The sequence below is a fragment of the Amblyomma americanum genome, chromosome 2 (genome assembly GCF_052857255.1).
Source record: "Amblyomma americanum isolate KBUSLIRL-KWMA chromosome 2, ASM5285725v1, whole genome shotgun sequence".
NCBI classification, from domain to species: domain Eukaryota; kingdom Metazoa; phylum Arthropoda; class Arachnida; order Ixodida; family Ixodidae; genus Amblyomma; species Amblyomma americanum.
In genome coordinates, this window is record NC_135498.1 from 37916234 (window position 1) to 37944200 (window position 27967).

The window sequence follows — 27967 nt, forward strand, 5'->3', positions numbered from 1 at the left end:
AAACCGAGAAACTCCAACTGCTTGCGGTACAAGTGTATGGATTCCTCGCTAACACATTTTGTTAAGCACTAATCTCGCGATTTCCAAGGCTTCGATAATTTCAAGCTCTTTCTTATCCCTCGCGTGTCCGATAATTTTAGTCCTGCCGAAAAGCGGAGTGCACTCTTTGTCGTCATACTTGCAGGTCTTACAATGCTTGGGCAGATGTTGCCCCTTTATCAGCTAAGGAAATGGCATGCTTTAATAATCTAATGTTGATGCAGCGGCCAGTTTGCCCGACGTACACCTTACCACAACTCAGCGGAATCTGATAGATTACATTCGATCTACAGTGCACAAACTTGTTCCTGTGGTTAGTGCTACACTCAATCTTCTTTTTCTTATTTGGTCTAACTAAATTGCACAAACGCGACAGCTTGCAAGGTGACAAGATGCCTTTTTGCGCAGTTATTCATTGTTTTCATAATTTTCCTAAACATTGTTGTATGTCTGATTTCTTGATGTTTGATATGTTTGAATGATTAAATTATGTTCGTCGGAGCTACAGCAACTATACATATTAATTAAATAAGGAAAGTAACCATAGGAACCACGCCTTCGGTAGCACCATAGATCGCATTATGCCTATTGTGTCACAAGCTTGCGAGCCATGTATTGCAGTAGCCACAGCTCGCAGCATTTTCAGAACGAGCAGAATAAACACTGCGCACAGCATATCCACAGCTTCGTGTTTTGACAACTACAAGCTTCGTTATCGAACTAGATGAGATTACGGATGAACTTGTGCCAAAGTATTATTCGAGGGAAGTTTTTTATTAAGTCGACAGATTTACTGCTGCCTATTCTACGCAATGACGTAATATAAACAAGCTTTTCTCTTCCTTGTACCAAAGAGCAAAAAAAATTGGGTTGTCTTTGCACCCAAGGCCCAGTATTGTTTCCGTCTTGTTATTTTATAGCTCATTCGGCGTCGTAACTTATCTCCGCCGCTTGCATTGTAAGGAAATGTCATTAAGTCAGGCGGCTTAGTTTGCCAAATGGTGACGTGTTACGGCACGGAGTACCAGAGGACCATCGAAGTCAGGATCGAGCCGGAGAGGCCTAAACTTCAGTGGGACCTGCAAACAAAAAAAAATGTTGGAGGTTCAGTAAATTCGGTCTTAACTTGAGATGTAAAAGCGACACATCACTGTAAATATAAAACAGGCATTATTCTTTCTGTAACGATTAGTTATTTAACTTCGATTGAAGAATTTATATTATAGTAACAAACCATTCGCGTAAAACTACAAAATATTTCTCAGGGCAGCGTTTTTCAATAGTTCTCGAGAAAAAAAAAAACAGCGCTGCCGATAAGAAACTGAGGCTCAACAGCAGAGTGCTAACTTGAAGTGTATCAGCAATTTACTTGCTATTTGACACGGTAAAGTGGGGGAGGCTTTGCTACAAAACCTCAGCCGGCCATATTATATGTATGGAGAAACAGCCGCAATACAGTTGAACAGCAAGTCTCTCAGATGGACTTTAATGCAGTGTAGATTAGTAAGACGTTATCCACACAAAGCCCATTCTTTGGTATGAATGAATGAATGAATGAATGAATGAATGAATGAATGAATGAATGAATGAATGAATGAATGAATGAATGAATGAATGAATGAATGAAATCACTGATCGACCCCCCTCTAGTTTCTCAAGAACATCCAGGCTCGTGTGTTACCCACCAATACGTTGTACATACTCTTCTCAGTGCTTAGGAGGTCAAGCGACAGTTTTTCGATGCAGTGGCACAGTCCGAAAATCAGTATATTCTTCATGAACATCCTTATCGCTGGTCAGCAGCTGAGCACCATAACCACTGAGCCACCGTGGCAGTAAAACATATTCTTGATCACCACTACGCTCTACTGTTAAAGTGAATGGCTCCACCATACTGCCATTCGTTGTCGTATGTGGTCCGCTAGTATCTGCTGCTACACATCGCCCCTTTATATTTCTATTCATATTCTATGATTTTAAGGGAGCGTGGAGTGGATGTAGGTAGTTATTAAGAAATAAAAAAATGCCCTAAAACCGGAATAAAAGTTGTTATCTCTACCTGGCCTTTCTTGCAAGTGGTCAGGATATGCACCAGCAATAGACCGGAATCTGGAGCTGAAGCCATCATCATCACTATGCCGCCTCTAGAACTGCGTACTCTGAGTACTCTATTAACTTATTTATATCAGTCATGCAATGCGCGCATAACTTTTTTTACGCTCATTATTTCCGCTCTTTCCTGGCTCCACGCATTTTAGAAGCAGCCACGCTTGATGAAAGAAATGCCAGCCTGTCTTGCGACGTGTGCCGTGTGTCACGAACACGTAAGTCACATCTCTTTCCCGTTTTGATAATAATCTTAAGATGACGTTCTTCATCGCAGTGCTGGTTACCACCCAAGTGGCGAGATACGCCGCATTTATGCCTCGTTTCAATCAAGCTTTTCGAAGATTACCATTGTTTCCGAGCAGGTCTCAAACCTGACGTGGCGCAGCAGGGAAGCGAGAGCCACCTTGGCCTGCATCAATGACAGCCGCATGCCGACGCAGTTCCGTGGTCCAGCCCCAAAAGGCATGTAGGTGAAGGACCGTATGCTGGCCTTGTTCTTCAGCAGGAACCTATCGAACAGCATGGTGTAGTAATAAGGGAGTTATTACTCAGTGACATCTACCAAAGCGCCGCCTACAAAGGAAAGCTATACAGCTTTCTCATAAACTCCGTAGTTAAAGAAAAATTCGTCCTGTTCCGGGCTTCGAACCCGGGACCACCGCTTCACCGGAGCAGTCGCTCTACCAGCTGAGCTAACATGGACGGCATGTTTATGGTAGGGCGAGAGCGAATTGATCAATAACTCGAAGTGAGAACCGTGTTGGTCAAATCTTTAAGAGAATCCCTCAAGGTGGAGAAGATTTGTAATTAGGGAGTAATCACTCATTGGCATTCACCCAAACGCAGCCATACGACTACAAAGGAAAGCTATACAGCTTTCTCAGAAACTCCGTAGTTAAAGAAAAATTCGTCCTGGTCCGAGATTCGAACCCAGGACCGCCGAGAATCTTTTCCACCGCAAATCTTTTTATTACGAATCTTCTCAACCTTGGGAAATCCTCTTAAACATTTCACCAGCATAGAATAGTGCTGTATGGCAACAGCCACCTTGACTGCACCGTGCAAGTCTTCGTGTTACTTTCTTCTGTGGTAGTGAAGTTTGCCTCACATGTGTATTTTTATTGCAGTGAATTTAGCACCGTCTTGAAAATCTACGCAAGCAATGGCCTTATAGGCACGCCTTACCTTCTCCTGACTGCTGATTTGATCTAGGATATCAAAGCAGCACAAGGTCCCATACGTCATCTGAGCCAGTGGTATACATACGAGGACCCGGATGTTTAGGCGAACAAAGAGATCAAACTGCTCGGCGCACATCTAGCCCTTCCACTTTTTTTTTTCCCAAAGGAAGTCGAAATGCCAGCGACATAATTTAACAAGAAGTCTATTCATGAAAAGGTGGTGCGACCTAACAATTGTTTCAAACTGCGTCACTACCCTTAGTTGCTCATTCTCTCTCCGCTTGCTACAAGTTCACCTTTCAAGAACCGATAGAATATTTGGCACGCTGACACTAGTGCTCCGAATGGCAGTTTCTAATACCTGAAATACATCAAAGGGACTAGTCATGGCATCTTGAAAACGTTCATTAGATTTACACCTAGATTAAATAGAGCGCCTTAGCTATGCGATTTGCCACTTCTTTAAATGTCGTTCTTCTTTTTTTCCACAACCCGTTCACAGCCAAATGTATGTTTACTTCGCGAAGTTGGAATTCTCTTCTCTAGAGTGCTGGTGCTGGTGCTTTTAGTGTGTAACAACCGCTGGGTTCCAACGAAAGAAGTGCGAGTGGCCGAAATTTTGCAACCGAAATGAGGTAGCCACAGTGTTGTTGTCCAATACTGTTTACTTACTCGCCGCTGCGGCTTAGTGGTTAGAGCGTTCGGCTGCTCAGCCAAGGGATGCGGGATCGAATCCAGGCCGCGATGGCCGCATTTTGTTGAGGACGAAAGGCAAAATCAGACATGTACTGTGCGAGGTCAGTGAACCTTAAAAAACCTCAGGCGCTCCAATTTAATCCACACCCCACAACTACGGCGTTCCTCATAACTCATCTGCCACTTCGAGGCATCAAACCGCGCGTGCAATATTCTATATATCTAATCTTTACTCCTAATAGTAAAAAAAAAATGGTTTTTCCGGGTAAGAATTGACGCGGTATCTGTCTCACATATCGACCGGCACCTAAACTGCGCCGTCAGAGAAGGAATCAAATTGGGAGTGAAAAAAGAAAGAGAGCAGCAGGTGCCATAGTAGAGGGCTCCGGAATAATTTGGACCACCTGGTGATCTCTAACGAGCACTGACATCGCACAGCACATACGCACCTTTTGCGCTTCGGCGTGTGCCGCGGCCGGGTTTGAGACCATGTACTCCATTTCAGTAACCGAGTGTTCTAACCACTGATCCACCGCGGAGCTATGTTTTTTACTGGTCCAGAAAACGATAACAGCAAAAAAATGTCATCTCTTTAAACAGCCTGAAGCATAACAGAGGATAAGTGCAATGATATTTTTGCAGAGTATGCTCTGTCATCTTGCTTTTTGTTTGCACAGAACGCCTCGAGCCTAAGAACCAACTTCAGTTCAGATCCCTAAAAATGACGGTGGATTAAAGGCGCCGAATCTAGACAGGCGCAGCTGGTATCCTCACACCTTCACAACAATATTCACACTTACCTATCTGGGTTATACTTCTCAGGTTCCGCAAAGTATTCGCTGTCACGGTGAATGCATGGCAAGGGGATGGCCACACACATTCCAGGCTTAAAATGGATGCCAGCAACAGTGGTTTCCTCAGTGCAGAGTCGCAATATTCTGCGCGGCAGACATGGCGAACAATGAAAAGTACTTAGGGATTATTTCATACTAATCCTCACGAGACCTGCAACAGGAGACTTGGACGCCGCTAGCAGCGCATAATAATAATAACAATATTAATCAGGATACTACGAATGTAGACGCTGCAGGTGCTATGGGCATTCACCTACTCGTGCCGACTGCTATCAAACTCGCTTGCAGTATTTCGTTCGAGCTGAATTGAGATCTTTCTTTTTTTCTGCTTGATCGTTATGTGCGACGAAATAGGCAGCTTTAGTATAGAGTGCGCAAAACCTTTGCGTACGCAACAAAATAGCGTATGCAGAGTTCGCATGGGCAGAACGCTAAAGGGACCTTAGCGTTTTGCGTACGCACGCAATTTTCTTGGAAATAGCGTAGCGGCTTTGCGGGGCTTGCGGAGACTACGCGGCGAAGCCCTACTCGCCCGCTTCGGTTCTAGGACGCCTCGTCATTGCGTTATTCGGCGATGAAATCGGCAGTAAATGGAAGGATTCGCTTCCGCTTTCTGTCATCTCACTCGGGCGCTATCTTATATGTGATGCCCTGCCGGCGCTTCAGAGACAGCAGTCGATTTTCAAGTCTGTAAGCCTAACAACAAACAGCCCTAGCGCTTGGCTTGGCTTGGAGTGGATCGAATCGGCCTCAGATTTGTTTTGTCCGCGCATGGTGGTGCTAGGTGCTTATCCAAACATGGTTGAACTTGAGCGTTGTGTATCCTCTGTGGTGTGCACTTGTTGCGCAACAGTCCGCAAACAGTCAGCTAAAAGCGTAAATCGCACTTTGGATTTAGCGTGCGCAGCCGTATTGTATGTTGCGTAAGCAAGAAACGCAAACGCTATACTAAAGCTGGGTAATGATTACAGGCTTACGTATTCTTGTTTTTTTTACCGTTGACTACTAAGAACAAAATATTACTCACTGCGTGTCTTCCCATTACAAAAGGTTGCTAGTTACATAAATATAGCGCTTCCAGTGACATTATGAGTCTTGTCAAGGCACGGAAAGAGAAGAATCGCTGTGCGAAAATTGTTTCCGTTGTTGACTACAATTATCTAGGAGTTTATATATATAGCCATAGTAAAGAGATGACATTTGACTCAGTCGAAACCTCAGCAGTCATGCAGGCGTTACGGAACGAGGGTGTAGAAGAGTCTTATGTAAACGTACTGGAAGACATCTATAATGGATGCACAGCCACCGTTATCCGCCCTAAAGACAGGAATTGACATCTGTGGCGATAGCAATACGGCTGAGGCGCACGGCTGTCTTCTTATTTGTCATGAGTCATCTGCTTTCTCTGTGTCATCTTCTTCACAAAAATTTCAGTAAGGAAGGGTGTCAGGCAAGGTGACACAATCTCGCGTGTAATGTTATTAACCACCTGTTTACAGTAGGTATCCAGAGGTCCGGATTCTGAACAGTTGGAGATCCAGTTAATAGAGAATACCTCAATAATTTGCGATTCGCTGAATAAATTGTCTTGCTAAGTCACTAAGAATATAAACTGCAAAGCACCAGTCGGTCAGGAAACAAACGCGAGTTAATGACATCCTCGACAAATTCAAGGAGAAAAGGACTTGAGCAGGGCTTGCAATGCGAAGACCGGATAACCCATGGTCGTTAAAGGGAACAGAGTGTATTTCAAAACAAGGCAAACATAGCAGGGTGCGGCAAAGAGTGAGGCGGGCGGATGAGATAAAGAATCTCGCAGGGATCAAGTGTTGCAGCTGGCACAAGGCAGGGTTCATTGGAGATACATGGGAAGGGCATTTGCCCTGTATTGGACATAGTCAAGCTGATTACGATGATGGAGGTCAAGAACTGGATTCCTTGCTACGGACAGCTACTTGAAATGAAATCGTTTTAAATTACTTGAATTGTTAATTAACTTATGGTACAACTTGAGATCCAAGCTCACAAAAAATTTAGTGTAGCAACATAGCATCTCTTCTCCGTTGTCCAATTTCCCGCTCGCTCGTCGAGTGAGCGGAAACATTTTTCTGGTTTGTTATTACATGCTACAACGGTCGCAGCACCAAAAATTCTTACACACACCAATTCTGCAGCAATTCTAACACCTATTCTAATTCTGCAATTCTAGCACCAATACGAGGATACAGCATGTAGTTACTGCTTGTCTTGCGCCAACAGTGGCGACATTAAAGTGATGCAAGCGCTTCATTGAGAAGACATGAAGGTGAACGGAAAATGACCTGATACGCGAGAGGATAGCAGGCGAAAGATAAAGGTATTTTCGTGCTGATCGCCCTTGAATTGTCGCCGCTGCCGGTCGATGCGAGCCTTGAGCGGACCTCCGTGGAGTTTGTGGTTCATGTAGTTCGGGAGGGGGCTCGCCTTGATCCTGCTTCTGACCTCGGGCAGGAGCGATCGTTGGCCATCGAGAACGCGGAGCTCTGTTACCGTTCCGGTACGGCGAAGGATTACTCTTCCCGCCTCCGTGTTCAGCAGACCAGCCTATTTCGAAGCCAGAACCGTGTCTGTCAGCTCGGCAAAAGGTGTTATGGATCCCGAAAGCCGTTAACTTGGCCATTAGCATTTTTGCAGTCCTATACTGCGATCCAAGCGTCTAGGCTTAGCTGCACTGAGGCGCGACGAAAACTATTACGGCATTAAAAAGAGCTCATTTATCGAGCTCGATAAGCAGGAAGCATATTGCGCTGACGCGTTTCTTACATATTGTCGGGTGTGCAGATGCGCAGCGCTTCTTTGATGCAAGCCTCGAGGTACGACATCTGTTGTAGAGCGTCGTACGTTATGTCACCCTGAAAGAATAAAATTTATCAGATTAGCAAAACCTCTCATGGCCTCGTGAGTAATTCGGGGCAAACCAGTTCTGTTTACTCGGTTTGTTGCGTTACATGACTTAGGCATGGTGTATGCCCGGAGTTGTCTTTTGAGTGCAAAACAATGAAAAACTAAACCCGACGTTGAATTGCCTAATTTGTAGAGTATTCAGCGCGTTAGATCTGCTCTGAAGTCTTTACTGACTTGGCCTCGGTTTCCTACTTGTCAGCTTAAACTTTCATGACTCTTACTGAACAGCGGTAATGTTTTGAATCACCTGCATAGCAGAATACTAACAATGTTTCTGCTCTTTTCTTCTATTTTACTTTCAAATTTGCACGTTTTTTTTAGCCGCCAGAATTGTACATATGCAGCAGTTGGATCTTTCGGTTTAAACCGTAAAGAAGCGAATAAAAGTCCTAGGACGCACATTTTATAAAATTGGTTTTAACAGATACCCGCCGCGGTGGCTCAGTAGTTAGGGCGCTCGGCTACTGATCCGGAGTTCCCGGGTTCGAACCCGACCGCGGTGGCTGCGTTTTTATGGAGGAAAAACGCAAATGCGCCCGTGTGCTGTGCGAATGTCAGCGCACGTTAAAGATCCCCAGGTGGTCGAAATTTTTCCGGAGCCCTCCACTACGGCACCTCTTTCTTCCTTTCTTCTCTCACTTCCTCCCTTATCCCTTCCCGTACGGCGCGGTTCAGGTGTTCAGCGATATATGAGACAGATACTGCGCCATTTCCTTTCCCCAAAAACTTATTATTATTATTATTATTATTATTATTATTATTATTATTATTATTATTATTATTATTATTATTATTATTATTATTATTATTATTATTATTATTATTATTATTATTATTTAACAGATAAAGGTCAGGATCACTGGCTAGTGCATCAAAGCTAGCTGGCTTCTGCATGTTATTTATAATCCGGCACAAGCGAATATTGCCCACGAGGGTTACGATGGGACATGTGGCACATTGAATTAAGTAGTATACGGTTATGCCTTTTCAGGAATTTCTCCCCGGCCGCAGATATATCTCCGCAAACCGGAGGGCTCAATCTCCTCACCAGGCGTCGCCTACTTTCTGCTGTTTGTTCGCTGTCTTCACCTGCTCAGGGGACTTTACTCGGTTAAGTAGGCTCTTCCGCTGCACGAGGGAGCTCGGGCACGAAACTGTGCAATGGCGTCCTGAAGAAGTGTCATTTTGTCGGAACCTTTTCTACTAGCCTTTTTGTGCGATTAACTTATCATTCAGCTGCCACGTTACTTTTTCTGACAGTGATTACAGTTCCTTCTATCAACGCAAGTGTAAATACGATCATTTCGGTGTGAGTTACTATACATCGGACGCTTATGGTTAAAAAGAAAGCCAAGATTGCTTCTGCGTGACTTTTGACCACACAGAGATAAGGCAGTACTTACTGATAAAAGAGGCAGATTCACCGTCAGGAATTATTATTTGCCAAAAAATAACAGTAAGTTGTGCTTTCAAATAAAACAAAAAAGCGCCAAAGTTTCAAAAAGCGAAAACTGAAAAGGCCGGTTCCGAACTAAAGCAGCACAAACAACTAGAAGCGTTCATGCATTCAAAGGAAAAAGTTACTACTTGCTTGCTGGATTAAAACAACTCCTACGACCAGCGTAAAATGAGTGTCTTTCTAAAGCTGCCAAATTCCGAGCTGTGTTCCGAGGCACTGAAAATACGGGCAGTAAAATATAGTGGTACAGCACTACGGTGGATTCAGGGTGTTCCAGTTTTTGGTTCGAGGAAGAGTACCTTAGCAGCACACTTAGAATAAAGAGACAATCAGCTTTCGGCACTTGCCCGAAATATTAGTTGTAAGACGAAGGAGTAAAAATACGCTGAAATTTTGTCGTCTCTAGCACCAAGACTGCATCACTCGTTTGTTCGCCCATTTTTCAAGGTGTTCGAACCGTGGCATCGAGCGGGGCTTCTATGTAATGCATCCTTTCCTATGCTAATATAGTTTTGGAAGCATAAAGAGGCATACATTTCACCGGTACCTCAGAGAGGGTCTTGTCCACTTCAGCAATCGCACGGTCCTGGCATTCAGGATGGAGAGCCAGATAGTACGCGGAAAGCGCAAGGGTCATCGAGCCGCCCTCCACGCCGCCAATGAAGAAGCTTATACCCTGCGCTGTTATCTCGTCCAGTGACATCTCTGGAAATGCATTTCGGCAAAGTAATGCAACTTCCTCATGTTGATTACGTATGTCCTGAGACAAGAATATACATGATATTTTAACAGAACCATTTGCTCTTTGCTTTTTTGTTTCATCTTGTGACAAGCCCTTATAAAATTTTCTTCTAGCTTCCGGTAGCATCTGCAAAGCAGTTTATTTTTCTTCGCAATTAATTGCACCCAGTTTAAGTGAGAAGGCACTTAATACGGTTAAACCCAACCAAAAATGTTGTGTGAAGTGTCGGAGTAACTCGGGTAAGCTCGGGTCAGTTCGGAGGAGCGTCGCGCCTGCTGCAGCCAATGGGAGAAGGGCGTCGCGTCAGCTGCAGCCAATGGGAGTAGGGCGTCGCGCCAGCTGCCGCCGAGTGGACAGTGTGTGTGAAGGTGAAGAGCGAGAAACGCGGTTGCGCGCTCATGCACATGCCAAAAAGAAGAGGGACAGAATGAGCACATGCTTTCGCACGTCTACTCGGTTTAACTACGTTAAAACGCTAACCACTTTTTTTCTTCGTTTCTTCCCGCTGGTGGTATAGCGGTGATACTCTCTTCGTATTCGTACTCGTACTCGTACTCGTTCACTCGGCGACACGAGCAATGTGATGAAAGCCATCTTACAAACTATATACGCATTCGTTTTGCAATTATTTACACATGGTTGTTAAATGTGACAGACAAACGTTACGCACTAAAGCTAGCCAAGAGGTTAACCACGGGTAACGCTGGTGGGGCGTTCGGCGCAATGGGGAGGAGTTTCGCATCGATCGCCATTGCCTAAAATGATGAGTTATGCGAAATTTGGAGGCGAATATCTGGAACGCCGTCGTGCTATGTAAATTCTATTGAATAGGGCAATTCATAACTATCCCCGCCTCTATGCTTTCGTTACACTAGCTGCACTGGGCGGAACATTTTTTATTGATTCCGGTTAATTATGAGGTTAATGACAACGATTACAGTGTCCATTTGTATCCGCTTGGTGACAGGAACGACGTGCGATAATAGTTTCCTCTAGAATGGTTCTCATCGCAGTTTTTCAAAAATTCGTGAAATTAAATTTTTTAACACACTGAATTATCTATAGTGCCATCCCACGACATACAACCACGAAAGCTCAGAGGTTCCTAAGGATGGGGTGATCATTAAATCTCACTTTTCTTTTCCGTGTTCTCTGATTTATTATTTCCAGCTTTCTCCCAGTCGTAGTCTGCATTCATAAACACTTGAAGGAAGTCGTCTTCTTCCTGAAAAACAATGATTGGCAATGCAAGTCGAACGCTCGTAGAAGGATGTTTTCTGAACAAAACACTTGTTTTCAAGTGCCACTTGACAAATCTGCCTGCCCCGCGTTCATGATGATTCACGATTCTTAATAAAGAATGGCTGGCGGTCTAGCATTGCTAAGCACCTAAATATTGTGTGAAAGCACAGTTGTTTTTTTTTTTCAAGAGGACACCATCGCCACGTACCTGAAAGCGCTATTGAGGTGTCCAATGACCCAGGGAGCCATTTTAGCCCGTCGTTTACTTTTTCATCGTCAACGCCAATTTACCGAATTGGAACATAGGCGCACTGGAACATAGGCGCCCGCTGCCTATGTTCCAGTGCGGCCTTTCTGCAACAATGTTGTCAACGCCAACGCGTTTTGCTCTAGTGCCATGTTTCTGCCAAAGCATTGTCGACGCCAACGCATGCCGCGCACATCTGTCTGCCACTAGCGCCACATAGCTCAAAGCGCGAAAATTAGTCTGATAGTAGTATTAGCTGATGAAGACGATGATGTGCACTGCACAACGCGAGAGTGTGTGTTGCAGGTTAACACGATGCATGATCAGCTGCGGCGATAGCATAGTGCTCTCCTGCAGTGGCCAGCGAAGCTGATCTGTTCGCGCCACCGCGGGTTCGAATGCCAGTCACGACCATTTATTGGATTACTTTTTATTTATTTATTTTTCTTCGCATAAAACCACAATCATCACAAGATTTAGCTCAGGGTTTACCCATCGGAATAGTGTTTGCGCCCTAAAAGAACTGCCAAAATTTGCCAGAGCAGCTAGTATACATTTCTGCAACTGAAAATGTTTAGTACACTTAGCACCAACTTTTCTGCGTTGTGCCGCTTTAAATCTGTCCAGGTAGTGCCTAATATCTGAGACTGTTTCCATTTGTTTCGATTTTGTTTCACAACCTAGCTCGATAAAATGAGCTTAGTGTTTATTCTGAAAAAGTATGCGTCATCCCCAGAAGCGCTTGACACACTGACGATGTAAAAAAAAATCACATAATAATCATCTCTGGTAAATAATTAACCTAAAACTTATCTTCGCCACTTACCTTCTCCTTTGACTCTCTCTCCTGTATCAGGTGTGAAACAAACGCTCTGAACACATCTGTGCTCTCTTTCCTCGGGTAATCAGGCTGCAACGCCTTGAATACACTCGGCATGAAAACTGCGGGAATAATAAAAAAAATTTATTATTTCAGCGACAGCTGTTTTTTGAGGGTATTTAGGTACTGGACCAGGGTCGCCCGAGACAGTCACATGATGTCATTCTTGAAGTAACCTCTGGCCTGATAAAGTGTTTTCTGGGTCTGCTATAGATGTTTAACATAAGCACACCCTCGGTGCCATGGGGGGAAGGTATAATTCCTACGAAAGCGTGTTCAACTTCCCTGGGTAATTCAAGGTCAGTAATAGAGGCCGTGCACTCTTAACTTATCATATGGCGCTTTTGGGGTAGCACGTGCGCGTTTCCCCGGATCCACTGCTCGACAAGCCGGGAATCTTTTTTTTAAAAATAAGGGCAGACGTCAGCTCAGTGTCCAAGGATTCCGCATTTTGAAGCATGCGGCCGTCGTTTTCCTTGTACAGAGCGTGCGTTATACAGATGCTGTAGTACCGGCAAAAAGGGATTTCCTTGGCTTCAAAGACGACAATTTCCAGCCCGGATTTCCTGAGTTCTTTAGCGGCTAAGATTTGGATTTTTCCGAGTATAATTCTTCCTTAATGCCTACGTCTTAATGCCTACGATGACTTTCCGGTTTGCGTTTTCTGGCATCTTGAGGTAGGCCATTATCTCGGATCTTTTGCCATCGAGGTCGATCTTCCTCTCAATGATTTGGAGGTCTTAAAGTTTTCTACTATGAAGATCTCGTTCCGAATGGGCACAGCTTTAAGGGTGCTGTGTCCTTTGTTTCCGCCTGCTGCTGCTGCATTCCCAGCTACCCCGATGTCATTCTCTTCATCGGTTTTAGCTGACGTCGAGCTTCCCTCTGAGTTTGCTTACTATTATCAGTTCTCTTTTCCCTGTCGTGGGTTCTGCTGGTATCCCTCGCTTCTTCTTAGGTGGTTTTCTATCTTGACAGCGGCCTTGTTAATCTTGCTGATGGCGGCAGTCTAGCCTGTCTTCTCGGCGGCCCAGTTGCTCCGTTGTCGGCTTCCTCGGTTGGCGGAGTGCGCACACTCTTTATCATGCTTCCGAACGCATTATTTCCAACTAAAATCCAGTTATTTTTCCTTGGTTTGTAATTTCACAATCAGCATGCTTCCCGGGTTGTAGGCCTCCCTCTCGTTACCCCTCCTACTCTTCTCCGCGGCCCCAGCGTAGTAGGCCGAGGTCTTTGTTTGGCATTAGGCTTAGCTCTTCTCCGGCGTGCTCGCAGCTTTGTTTGTTTCTAACGTCAGCGAGCATTGACCTGCCCATCTCTAAATGGTGTCTTCTGATGCCCGTCATGAAGCTAAGCGGGATCCCCACTGGTTTTCAGCCGTCTCACGCACTGTGCGCACCATTAGCATGAGAACTCGTCGGAGCAGACGCGAGGCCGGTCCGCTCGCTACGACAGCCGGTCGCCACTCGCCCGCTTCTCCATATGTTCAACAGGTTTAATAACCTTAACTGTTTTGTTGAGTACGGCTCGCATCGGTGCAGAGAAGGCATTTGTTTTGATGGCAGTTTCAAAACCTGACACATGTCAGAATTGCAATCATAACGATGAACAGACCTAAGAAAAAACTTGGCGATGAAACAAGCCGAAAACTTTTGTAGGAAGGCACCGTTTGATTGTTGGAAGTTTGGGACCAGTCACTACTAACATTAGATATATAATAAGGTAAATAATCTTGTTTCTGAATGAAGTGCTGTAACATTGCAAATAAATATATTACAGATATAAGATTGAAAAGCAAATCAAAATATTACAAGTGTGACTGTTCCGAAAAGAATTCAGTTATACTCACACAGCATCAGAACTTTCCATCCACCTTCGTTCATGTAGATTCCTTCAAGACACCTAATTAGGGCATGGTTCGGGTCATTCTTGCTGTCCAACTCAATACTGTAGTTCAAAGCAGCCGCAGTATCCAGCGCCGTATAGAAGGAAAGCCTACAACAAAAAATTTTTATTGTTTCATAACATCTCTCCTGTTAATGTTTGCAGGCTGGTTTCATATGGAACTTCTTGAAATGTCCTAAAGCAGCCCTTAAATTTGTCAACCACTGAATTATTTGGGTGGTACTTACGACGACACCTATGTTTGTATTTAGACGGTGTACAACCACCGCCCGTGGGTCAAGTTATTCCAGTTTTGCACCTGAGATTGAGATCAATTGCGTTTTTCGCTAATTCACTGTGTCGCATTTCACCAACTCCTCAAAAGCGTTTCTGACACAAGACCCGCAGACATATATTGCTTGTTACCTATGCGCCATGCCGTGTTCTCGGAGCTGGCAGTTGGAATAATTGAGAAAAAAAAACTGGAGAGGGCACTTAAACTCCGCCTTAAATATATGATATGATAGCGTTAATGCTCATATATGTGGATCTGTTCATTCTCTACATTCATAGATCCCTGGGAGTCCTCACGCCACTACAGGCGGAGTGGTGCAGCTGTTAAACGATGCCCCACTGCCCTGCGATGGCAGGTGCTGCCACAGGCGGGGCTTGTGAAACCCTGGTTGCTCATGACGACCAATCTCTCGAGATCGATCATTAATTCTCTGCCACCTGCAACGATGGGCATTTTGCTCACAAAACGATGGGCAGGTTATGAAGACGACACAAGGTCATGTGACCTAGGTGTCCCACCTAGGTTGCTTCTCTTGGGTTTTTTCGTTCAAGCCACCGCCACCGACTACGACTCAACGGGAGCCTTAAGGCTAAGAAGAGAAAAATGCTGAGAGAAAATGTTAAGAAACTATGAAGAGAAAAATGTTTCTAACTCTAGCCTTTGCTTCACATGTGACTGCTTTTTTTCTTGAGACTGAAGCTGTACGAAAAAGTGGTGAGAAGGTCAGAACGCGCTTTGGGACCAATCTTCAGAGCCAACTCTAAGGTGGCTATCATTATTTCCCAAGCTTGGCTAATCGGCACATGAGATGTGATAGCCTATTTGAAGGTAGCGAAAGTGCTGGGAAATTGCGAATCATTATTATGAGCGGGCTTGCCAGCACAGGTGTGTATATTTGATTCCTGAGCACATCAGAGGGAGCAGGGTGGGCCAGACATGTAGGCCAGCACTTTCTGTGTTCTGCATATGCTTAGCGTTTCGGGAGAAACTTACTCGCTCAAGTTGACAGGCTCGTCTTGGCTGGCTGCGTCAACGATGCGAGAAGTAAGTTTTTCAGCGATGGTTTTGATCTTGACAACGATCTGCAATGAGAGCGTTTATAAATAAGTGTACGCTTCTCTAGTATATGGAAAAATTGGAATGGAGCCTACTGCCAGAAGAATAGTATTCAATTAAGGTTTCGTACAGCCTTTTAGCAAGCTTACTAGTCCAAATTTAAATGTAGCCGAATAAAATGTCTCCTCTTGTGCTTTCATTAAAGTTTTCATCTTAAAGGCTCTTAGGTGCTTTTAGTGAACGTTTCGTTCCAGTGCCCAGGACGTCAAAAGGAAGATGTGGCGGTCATTTTTTTTATTCCTCACGCTACAATACGTAACATGTAAAGTTGTCACTTGTTCTAGTGTGCCAATCTACGCTATACTGAAATATACAGGGTGAGTCACCTAAGATTTTCCAAAATGTTTAAAATTAGGCTTTTTAAGTTAGAAGAGCGCTTTCTTGGGGTAGCATTCTCAGCTGTGTAGTACATCAGATTATAGCTAAGAAGTGCTAACCAGAAGGCTGGTTAACTAATATTAAACGGTTAGGTTTTTCATTATTACTGTTAAACTTCTTAATTATTGAGAGGCGTGTATGCCCCCTTAAGTAATATACATATCAGTTATAGGATTTCGGAAACGCGGTTACTCTCGGCGCTGTGGCCCAACAAACTTTGGTTATTTCGACGTGTAACGTGCACTGGAGCGGTTGCTTTGCCTGCAGGCTTGTCGAAAGCGCATGTATTTTGGCACGATGCAGCCGAAATTTTTTGGGCCATGACGCCGAGGGCAACCACGTTTTCAAAATTTTAAAAACTGGTATGGTGATTACGTACGGAGGGCTACAGAACAACTCTCAATAATTAGGGAGCCTAACAGTTAAAAAGTTAACCATCCTCCTAGTTAGCACCTGTTAGCAGCACGCTGTGCACTACGCCACGGACAGCACTGTGCGCGAAAAAGCACCGTTCTAACTCAAAAAGCCTATCTTTAAAAACTGTGGAAAAACTTATGTGGAACACACTCTATAAAATGCCTTCCTAAGGAATATTTTCTTTGTGATACAAAATTAACTTTTTCTCCTACTCTATTTGTACAGACAACACAGTAGTGCAGCTTTGAAGAAGGTTTCTTGCCCTATGAGCTTATATTTGAATAAGTAAATATCTCAGTAAGTACTATCGGAGACAAAAGTGTGGAGGACGCGCAAAAAGCGATTTTGGCGTGCGAATGCTTTGACGTGTGCTTGTAAAATCAGGTGATCACTAACAAATCTGGTACACGTACTTAATAATAATAATTGTTTTTTGGGGAAAGGAAATTGCGCAGCATCTGTCTCATATATCGTTGGACACCTGAACCGCGCCGTAAGGGAAGGGGTAAAGGAGAGAGCGAAAGAAGGAAGGAACAAAGAGGTGCCGTAGTGGAGGGCTCCGGAATAATTTCGACCACCTGGGGATCTTTAACGTGCACTGACATCGCACAGCACACGGGCGCCTTAGCGTTTGTGTGCTGTGCGATGTCAGTGCACGTTAAAGATCCCCAGGTGGTCGAAATTATTCCGGAGCCCTCCACTACGGCACCTCTTTGTTCCTTCCTTCTTTCGCTCTCTCCTTTACCCCTTCCCTTACGGCGCGGTTCAGGTGTCCAACGATATATGAGACAGATGCTGCGCAATTTCCTTTCCCCAAAAAACAATTATTATTATTAAGTACGTGTACCAGATTTGTTAGTGATCACCTGATTTTACAAGCACACGCCAAAGTATTCAATTCCGACTTTCAGCTCGACAAATGTAGTGTCCAGCTACCGGCTCATCACAGTGTTGTCGGCTTGAGTTGCCGAAGACGCGTCCTGGACACTTTTGTCCTCGATACTAGATGAGGATATAAAGCCCCAGAAGTGAACAAATTTATCAGGTGAAATAAATTCATGCATGCGAAATATCTTAACCGAACAGAAAGCCAACCTAACGGAATACCAAGAAATGGGCCCGCCGTATTTCAAAACAGATTAATCGGCGATCGTTGCTCACACGAAACGCTCACCGTTCTTAGCCCGGTCGCAGTTAGCGCCGGCGTGAATATGTTCCTTGCTGTCTTCCACTCGTCGCCTGAGAGGTTATCAATGGCTTTGCACCAAACGTCGCTCCCAATACGCTGAGCTTCCTGCAGAAATGATTAAAGTCAATTCAAAGGATTCTCACCAGATGACCATAGCACCCGTGCATGGTCCGTTCATTTTGTCAATTCGTGTTATATTCGCATACTGCGCTCTTCTGTATATTTTTTCTGAAGATTTTGTCACTGTCTCTGAGACTTCCCTCAATTACGAGAACCTTTAAATCCATAGTATCAATTATTAAAAAGTTAATTTCGTCATCTAGTCTGCAAGTTGGCCATGTTTACCTTGAAAATGTCATGAAAGCTGCGCGGCGAACGAGGACAAAAGTAGAACACACCGGACAGGACCAGCGCCATGTTCTTCTTTTGTGCGTTCTACTTTTGACGCCGTTTCTATTACATCTTCCAGCATGAACCAACAAGCGCAAGCAAGAGTTTTACTATAGCTGAGCTGGAAGACGACGATACGTAGCGCTTGCCCTATGCCGTCTCCGCAACCACTGCCATTTCCTCTTTCCCGGCTCCAGGTATTTAAGCACGTCTCACCAACAAGTGCGTGACAGTCTGATGGAGGCGGCCAGTAAACGTTAGCCCACGCAAGAACACCCCCCCCCCCTCCCCCCGCCAGTCAAAACGCCCGCCCTTTATTGCTTGGCCCTCGATGCATCGCTTGGACGATCTAGGGGCTGCCTTCGGGGCCATGGTGAAAGCTGCTTCTATACACTGTGAAAGCCACCGGTGCCACGTGAGCCCACTACACCTTACAGACCCCGCGGGTTCAGAAGACATTCAATGGGCACCTTGTCGAGGTTGTCGAGGAGGTCTGGTTGCTTCAATTTGAGCGCGTCGCTGTTTTTACCCATTGGGACCACACAGCGGAGGATGGCGCTCACACAGGGTTGAAAAACCGCGGAGACGTTTTAGCCACGTGGCGAGAGTTCCGTCGTGGCTGCTCGAGGCCCACGCTAGCGCGGATCGGCGCGAACAAACTCAGCGTGCACTCCACTGCCGCGTCCAGATGCAGAACGAAAGCGTCCTTATGTAGTGCGTGGAAGACATGAAGCGCCGCTTCCGGCGAGCTAGTCCGACCATGCTTGAAGAAAAGAAACTGCAGCGCTGAATAATGAGTATAGCGTGAAAGAGCACCAGTTTGCAGGCCTCGTGTGCAGCCCACCATCGACAGCCGGCGAATTCCTTGCCGAAGCTTCAAATATAAAAAATTACTCTCACATCATTGCGCCATTTACGACTGGCCAGTGTATGCTGCTGCCATAGAGTTTCTTACTATTAACTAGAGGTAAAGCTGGCGGCGCTGCACCTGAGCCACCATGAGTGCTCAAATAATCATGGGGCGATGAGCGACTTATTGCGGGATAGTCTGTTTTTTTTTTTTTTCAGGAACAGAGAGTGGCGTTGCTGAGATGTCCCGTTCCGTCCACGGTGCAGACGACTTTGGCGCAGACGTAATGCGCAAAAGCTTCAGTAGTGAAAACACAACAGCACACGACGCCAATAAAAGGTTTTTGGTTTCCGAAGTGCCATTAAAAATCCTCTTAAAGTCTTGAAACTACAAACTTTTTTTCAAAAACATATTTCTTTTTAAAAAGCACCTGTTAAGCACGAAATGTTGGATTTTGTTGTCTGCGATACTTAGCCAATAGGATACCAAGCCATCGCTTATTTTGGGCAGACTTTACATTAACATGCTTTTATACTTGTTTATTATTATAATTTATAGACAGGATATTGAATGTTAGCGCATTCTTGATTATCGAACAACGTTTGTTCTTTTCATTATTTTTTGGCCAAAACTTGTGGTTCCGCGGTCGGTAGCTCTCCGCCCCGTGATGCTTAGAGTGCCCATGGTGGCTCAGGCGGTCTCGAGGAAGCTCCATGCAAATTCCCATTGGCGGGCGCCAGCTTTCCCTCTTGTTAATAGTAAGAAACTCTATGGCTGCAGCAGTCGCGGAATCATTTGCTTGCTGCGGTCGGGACTAATTCTCCATTAATACTTTCATTCGTTAATATTTTGACAGCTATCACTTCAATGGCGGCCGAAGTCGGAACATTTCTTTACTTCAGGTACTTATTTTCTAATACAGCGTTACAAGTTTTCTTTTATATACTCTGTGCTTTCTTCTAACGTTTCCTTCGCAACATTGCTTGTTTCTGACTATCGCAGCACGACAAGGGAACGAGTCGACACGCCAGTTTGCTGCCACTACCACTCGATCGCGTGTTTCCGCTGATTCATTGCTACCTAAATGAATCTGTGGGGCAGCAGGTCTTTTTTTGTATATTAGAAGAACTTTTGCATTACGCAAAGGTGTATCATATATGGCTTGGAGTTGGTTGTCTGGCTTTACGCCTTCCTTGTGGAAAAATTCTCACCGATTTGTCGGAAAAGTTCTGGAATTTTGTGACCAGTACTTCTCGGATGATATCAGGGTCTCCCACCACAAGCGTCGGAGCAGTGCCTTGGTACGACCTAGAAAAACGAAACCTCTGTTTAAGTTTGCTGAAGGAAAACAATACCATCGAAATCACGCTGCTCGACGTACTGAAAGATATCATAGCATGAGCTAGTAGCGACCGACACACACTTACACATTATGAATTTTAGAAAAATATCTTGGGCGTTATCATGATTGAAAAGTCTCTCTGAAATCGTGCATGAAACTCGTAAAGCACGGTGGCGTAGATATTACATGTCGAAATATTGAGCTAAATGTGCCTAGCCCTTTTTACCGGTTTTTACGTCGTGTTGACATCAGGCTATGAAGTCAAGTCAAGTCAAGTTTATTTTTCTTTTCGTCGAAAAGAAAGGGGCCAGGACTAAAAGCTGTGAAAGACAGCTTGACAAGGCCCTGGCCCCCCACAATAATTGGCAGAGCAACAGCTAGGAGAAAGATCAGTTTGCATCATTTTATACATCGAAGAGTTTCATATTATTACTTTTGTCCGTATGAAAATAAGACACACAGTAAAGCACAAAAACAGAAAATTAGACACATCCTAAAAACATAGTCTTAAAATTAGAATACATCAAGATAACATTCTAAATACAAAGCAACACTAGGTTCACAACAGTTGTTCACGGCAAAAAAGGCAAATTCGGCGATTAGACTCATATACTGGATCGATTCCAGTTGCATGCAACTTATTCAGTAGTTTTGGTACAGTGTAGCATAATGATTGAGTGTATGAATACGTGCGAGGCACTGAAACGAGATATTTTTCTTTGTGTCGGGTTTGTCGGTCTCGAATATTTTCTTTTAATTCTGCAAGGTTTACGACAATAATTACATTAGATTTTATGAAATATTTATAAGCTACGATTATCTTGTAATCAAAAAAGGAGAACAAAGAGAGGACATTATACTTCAAGAAAAGCTCTTTGGTTGGATGACGGTAAGACACACCCGCAACATACCGTAATGCTCTTTTCTGCAACAAGTGTAATTTGGATAAGTTGGTTACCCCTATGGTGCACCAGACTAAGCTGCAGTACTGTAAGAGCGGTAGGACAAGCGCGTTATATAACAAGAGTTTTATTTTAGAAGGCAGCAAGTATCTTGTTCGGGCGATGGCGCAAACTGCTGATGCAACTTTTGAATGCAAGTAATCTATGTGGTCGCTCCATGTAAGGTGCCTTGAAAAGACCACTCCGAGTACTTTCACAGAGTTCACAATTTAAACTTTTTCTGTTCTTAATCGTACGCTCAAGGTATCCGGTAATTCCTTCCCTTTAGGAATGTATAGGCCTGCTTTTCAGAATTCTAAGGTTGAAGCCATTAAATAACTGTAAAAAAAATATCACGAGATTTGCCTACCGAACCATTATACAAAAAAATATGCTATTCTATCAGCACAACAAATTTATTCTCGCTTACTGCAGTATGTTCACCGTAACAGATTGTATGGCACTCTACCTGACAGGCCTGCCGTAATATATCATCTGAGAACAAGAAGAAAACTTGTACCCATCACTCGGACTAACTATGGGAAACGAAAATTAACTTTCCAGCTGCCATTTGTAATCAACCAAACTTCACTAGATGTGGAATTCTTGACATCAACAAAGGTGTTTAAAAATATATGAAAACATATTTGAATGAGCATCCAGTATAATTTCGTGGCCAATACTCGCTTATACATGTTTTTCACTAGTGCTTCTGCTTCTGTGTAGACGTCCTGTTGCATAAAATTTGTCACCGAAGCATATGCTTTATATTATTTTCTCTGTAATAACACCAGGGAAATTCCCGCTCGACCTGTCATCATACAGGCCAATAGCTTTGGCCAGTTGTGTGGGAAAAGTCATGGAAAGAATGCTTCTGGCGCGTCTTGAGTGGTACCTTGAGCACAATAACGTGTATCCTAATGCCATGGCGGGTTTCTGACGGGGTCGCTCCTCTATAGACAACGTCATTGATCTTGTGTCCACAGTAGAGCAACAGAAACGCCAGAAGCGCATGTGCGCGGCACTATTCCCTTGTGTCAAAGGTGCATACGATAACGTGACACATGAGGCCATCCTTGATGCGCTAGAGGCTGTTGGAATCGGTGGACGGATGTATAGGTGGATCCAAAGCTATCTGACCAAAATGACATTTTTTATTATGTGTGAAGATGGCTCCACACCCGTGAATTACACCTACCGGGGCGTGCACCAAGGCGGAGTGCTCAGTCATACTTCGTTTAATCTAACACTTATGAGACTCCCGGAGTACCTACCTAATACCGTCAATATATCTATGTATACCGACGACATCTGCATCTGGGCCTCCTCTGTGACGCGTCTCCAGGTGCGAGCAACACTTCAGAGGGCAGCAACCATAACTTCCTCCTATCTCCGAGAGCAGGGTCTGAGCGTGTCAGCCGAGAAGTGCGCTATAGTGGCATTTAAGCGCATAAGTATGACTCGTTATCCGCTAACTATTGACGGCCATGATACTGCCTATCATGCTCCTCATCGTTTTTTAGGAATTATCATAGACCGGAATTTATCATGGAGCCCGCATTGCAGCTTTGTGAAGAAAAAGCCAATCTCTATCACACGCCTGCTGAGATTTCTTTCGAAAAATCATGGGGCTCGTCGATTCTGTCAATGTTGCAGCTGTACAGAGCAATCTTTTTGGGATTTTTTCGCGGTGTAGTGCGCCGGTGCTTTCAAGCACATGCAAGACGAATTTGCGTGCCCTCCAAACTGTACAAGGCCAGGCACTTCGCACATGCCTGGGTCTCCCTTGCAGCGCATCAACAGCTGCTACCATTGCAATTTCCCAGGACTACCCACTCTCGACGTATATAACCCTTGACACCCTGAGGATCCACATACGGCATCTAACATGGATTCCCCAGCACCACCTTGTGTCTGTGGCGGATCAAAGACCACACCCAGCATCTTCAAGATTATAGCAGCCCACCAGTCGTCCATCTCATCACAGTTCACCCCGACAGCACGGCCTGCCTCTGCGCTGTGGTGTCTCCGGGAGCCATGCGTGCGCCTTACAATTCCGGGCATAACGAAAAAAATCGAACTTACGACGCCGGTCATTAAGCAGTTGACACTCTGCCTATTCCACGCTGCATATAGTGACCGCACTCATGTGTATAGAGATGGTTCGGTCTCAAGTACAAGTTCAACCTACGCCGTGGTCATTCCTGCGAGACAGACCGGTATTAACCAGCAAACTTCGCATCGGACAACCTCAACCGGGTCAGAATTGGCCGCTTTTCGTGCGGCTGTGCAGTACATCGGTGCACAAACACCCCACAAATGGGCTGTGTTCTGCGACTCAAAAGCAGCCTTGCAGTGTCTTAATTCTGCTTTACGCCATGGCGATCATGATCAACTCGTAGCTTAACTAAGACATCTCCAACACCAGGCGTAGGAAGAGGGTCATGACATCGTCTTCCAGTGGATACCGGGACACTCTGGCATTTTCGGAAACGACGCATCTGACGCTGCAGCTCGAGCCGCTCACGGGAGTGCCAACATCGTCCATATACCATTGACAAAAGCCGACGCAGCAAGACATCTGCGAATGCTTGGCCGAAGAGAGCTTTTAGCGTCATGGTCTTCTACTGGAAACTCCACATGCCGTCTGCACCACCTAGACCCCTTACTCTAACTCAGTCCTCCGTCCGGCCTCTCCCGCTGCGGTGCTACGCTGTTGTGTCGCCTGTGGCTGGGCTGGGAGTTGCGTTCACAAAAGCCTACTCCCACTTAATCGCAATGGCAGACTCTCCGGCGTGTGAGATCGGTGGGTGCGACGAAGCTATAGAACACCTTTGTAACTGCCCTCGGTTTCAGCGTGAGCGTGTCCTCCTGGCTGCAGCACTCCGCCGTTTAGATCCTCGGCCCCTTACTGAAGCCAAGGTTCTGGGTCCTTGGAGTGCGCCTTCATCGCAGAGGACAGCTTTGAAGGCACTTTTCAAGTTCTTAAAGGACTGAGGACTGAGTGCAAGGTTGTGAACTATCAGTGTGTGCCCTGTGTACCCTGCAAGCAACGGCCAACAGACATGTGGAAAAGTGATCTCCCTTTGCTCTCTCCTCTTTCTATCTCTCCCTCCGTTCCACTTCCCACGTGTAGGGTAGCATACCGGGCGTCGCCTAGTTAACCTCCCTGCCTTTCCGTTAGTCTTTCTCTCTGTCTCTCTCTGTAATAAGAAGTATAAGTATTGGTACTTTATTTGTATTTTCCGATTGGCTCGTATAGGTATCACGTGATCTATTCAATTCATGCTTGTTTGTGTCATATTGTTGTTATATTGTGTGGTATCATTGTGTTATATTTGAGCTAAAGGTGTGTGTGCTGCCGCCTGGATCAGGGAGCCAATGCTTAGTGAGGTCTACCGCCTTTTGCTCTGGGTTCCCATTTCATTTTGAAAGAAATAAACACCAATCCAATCCAACTTTAAACTGCATAAATTCTTCTTACTAGCGCTGTTTTAAATCCATTACGTCGTTTTTTGGAGCGCGGAAACGAAGATGGCCCTTTAATAGCTGAAAGGAAATCCCACACAATTCTCAGACGTTCAAGAGTAGCAATCACTGGATCGGCGTTCCGTTCCACATACGAAGTGAATTTAAGACAGCGCCCCTTTAAATTAAATGATACAGTTGTTTAATTGAGAAGTAAGCTCAGTCGTTAATATCAACCTGTCTGCTTTATGAAACATGCAAAAGCATCCTTGGCCATTGGGATCAAACGAACAGATACAGAACTTCCACAAAAGTCTGGTTTGCAGGCAGAATAACGTTACAGGTGCTTACGTTTAATGCTTTGCTACGACACATAGAAAAAAAAGAGAGTGCTTTGAAAATTATTGTACTACAATAAAAAGCCTATGTAAATCAAAACTGGTGACTTCCAAAAACATAGAACGATGCTGCGAGAATCAAAACAGTTTACTAAGACACCTTCGGTAGCAAACAGTTGCCAGTCATACTATGATACGTGCATAGCCATTAGAGTCTGATTTTAATAGTACATTAGGATTGCTATTTGCGTAAATCATAAGTGGAGTTGTTCACTTACCCATAAACACGGCCATAGCGTTTGTAATTACGGTGGAGCACTTCATTTAGCGGCTGCAATGAAAAGCAAGTTTACAAATCTACGAGATGATTCTTCAGAAAGTAGACGTCCTCTTCAACGTTTATTATTCACTACAAGACTAGTGTATATTACAAAGAGATGAACGCCGAGTGCTGGCCTTCAAATAATGTTCATGATTTGTAATGCAGACCTGCGGAATGCTAGATGAAAACAATTGCCGTAAATGATAAGCTCGTGTTTTAGAGCGCAGCTCCTAAGTGGCCGTTCGTGGGTTGAGCTTCGTCCCTCGCCGTCGCCCTCAGCGTTACTGGCAGAGCGAACGAGCAGCACAGCAGAAGATGAAAGAGAGCGATGAAAGAGAGCGAATGCGGAAAGTAGGGCGATAGCGAAGAGAGCGCGATGAGGAAAGCTAAGGAATAGGGTACAGCGGCAGCCAGAAGACGGGCTCCGCGGCAGCGACCCGTTAAGAGATGCCCGAGCTTGACAAACCGAGCATGGTCGCAACTGCCGCCATCCCGTTTCAAAGGGCACGCTCATATCTTCCTTCCATGCAAAGTGTAATCGTCGACCAATTATTTTCGTGCACCATGTATTGCAGCTTTTCCGACACTCTCCAAAATATGTCCATTCTCTCTAGTGGGCAATATGGCTTAAAGTAACGCCTTGACACAAGTCAGTGACACCTTGACGCATTTAAACACACAGGCAAAGTAAGTACATTGAAAAACGTAGCCGGTCCATTTGGTACTTCCACTTGTACCGAGAACAGCGTTTGAAAAATGTGGCACAAACTAGAGAACAACAGACATAAGCGCTTGTGTCGGTCGTTTCTTTAGTCAGCGCCCTTTTTTTCAAGCGCAGTTTTCGCTAGAAACAAATTAGGAGTAATTCTTCTTGTTGTACGGTAGCCGCAATATAAAGGAAGCATTTCGTTGTGATGACAACATACGATTTATGCCATAATGACTTCAAACGGTTTTTCTCCTCTCGGACAGTAGCGAATATAAATCACAAAGCAAACTGACTTCTTTTTCTTCAATGAGACCGACGGCATTTTGTAACTTACCTTTGTGAATATGTCGTATAAAAAACGAAGATACTGCCAGAAGGTGAGATGCGCAATGCCCTTGTCTCTCCAGAACGTGAAAGTCTTTCTGACCCACCTAAAAGATGGTGAAAGACAAAGACAACATTATGCCAGCACTTAATGTGCCTATGCAACCGCCGTTGTAATTTGCCAAGGATATTTATTGCATGCGCGCTACTTCAGTAATAAATTCCCAGATGTCTGGGTGATTTTTAACTTCGATCGTTCCAATCCCGGTAATCCTTAAGTTCAAATCTTGTTCATGCCTACTCATAGCCACCAAAAAGATACTCTCATGCGAATGAGTAATCCCTGTTCCATCTCGTGGGAAACATTTCTTGGGGCTCCCAACAACGACCACAGTAGAAACTTATTTCATTCCTCGCAGCTCCTTTCGCCACTTTTATTTCTGTACTAATAACTGAAATTCTATTAATCGCTCAACAAGATTGTAGGGCGCATGTCATAAAAGCGCGTTTGACACCGTTTTTAGTGCGCATTGTAGCCTACTTTACCCTTCCTGGTAATGCGGCTTTCAGCAATGTAAACAAACCACCGTAGGGAAGCTACCCATCTTCATTATTCGGTTCGCGCAAATATGGGATAAATCAGATAATTTCAATTTCAGCTGCGTCGTCAGCCTTGCAGGATTTACGCGAGCACAACTCTTAACAGCGAGAATGTCAAAAGAAAAACACAAGGACAATGTCAAGCGCTCCATTGACACAGAACAATTTGCTCCCCGTCTTTACCTCGCGTATTTATATCCTCTGAAGAAACGCGTTTATCTTGCAGTTACACTGACCCACCGCGGTCAAGTGCAGTTTATTGCGCCAAAGCATTCTGATGAAAAAATATGGACAGGGCGCACTGCACAGAGAAGTATAAAACAAATAACGAAATACTTTAAGCTTTCTTTATTTATTGCGAAACACACTGCAATTGTTGAGCTCTGAGCACAAATTATATGGTGACGAATCGGCGGAAGGCGTTGGTAAGGCACCGTATCTGCAAGGACTCCCAGCGTTTCTGCTTTCTTGATAGCGGTGGCATCGCTATTCTCTCCGCACAAATGCAATTGAAACCCAGCAGAAAGTTCCACTGCGGCATACCGGGAAAAAATTATGCAACCTTTGCGGACTCCAGTAAGATTTCCCCCTCCGTCCTCTTTACTAGCTTCACTGAGCAATCTTCACCTAAGCTAACCACAAGACTAAAGCTGTTCTCCGCATGATGTCAAAAAAAAAATTCACTTACCACAACAAAGAAGACGCTGCAAGCACAAGAAATGTTAGGAATGCGTACAGCATGACGCACACGCACCTTAAGAGCAGGTGCCAGCTGGAAAAAAATAACTAAGTAACTTTGTGCGAGTTTTTTCAATTCGGAAAACTGCTAGATAATTAGATCGTATTGCTCACTTTGACACTCACACCCGAGCCACCGACAGAACCAGAAGTGCTGATTCCGTGAGATGTGCGTAGTTTCGTCCGTGTTTGGACACACACGTGGTAGGCTTGTGCAGGGAGACATACGACCTGACAAGATGGAAGGACCGTTGCTATGAGCATGAAATCAGGT

General features: G+C 44.7%; 1 protein-coding gene across 1 annotated transcript; it reads right to left on the reverse strand.

Moving 5' to 3' along the window:
* Positions 1 to 188: 188 nt before the first annotated feature.
* Positions 189 to 27967, reverse strand: LOC144121021 (cytochrome P450 3A41-like). The gene is made up of 15 exons (XM_077653928.1): positions 27808 to 27967; positions 27644 to 27727; positions 26366 to 26462; positions 25279 to 25331; positions 20123 to 20219; positions 17657 to 17776; positions 15565 to 15653; positions 14242 to 14387; positions 12339 to 12454; positions 11158 to 11248; positions 9829 to 9986; positions 7682 to 7770; positions 4826 to 4963; positions 2495 to 2657; positions 189 to 1118 (listed from the first exon to the last, which is right to left on the reverse strand). Exons 2-15 carry the CDS (start codon positions 27694 to 27696, stop codon positions 1026 to 1028), a joined length of 1503 nt encoding a protein of 500 aa, XP_077510054.1. The 5' UTR covers positions 27697 to 27727; positions 27808 to 27967; the 3' UTR covers positions 189 to 1025.

Excerpts from the sequence above, each read along its gene's own strand:
- LOC144121021 (XM_077653928.1), bottom strand. The coding sequence starts at position 27,696 with ATGCTGTACGCATTCCTAACATTTCTTGTGCTTGCAGCGTCTTCTTTG. Across the intron at positions 14,388-15,564 it reads GAGCCTGTCAACTTGAGCGA|GCTTTCCTTCTATACGGCGC; the intron begins GTAAGTTTCTCC and ends TTTTTGTTGTAG. Across the intron at positions 7,771-9,828 it reads TGGACAAGACCCTCTCTGAG|GGTGACATAACGTACGACGC; the intron begins GTACCGGTGAAA and ends TTATTCTTTCAG.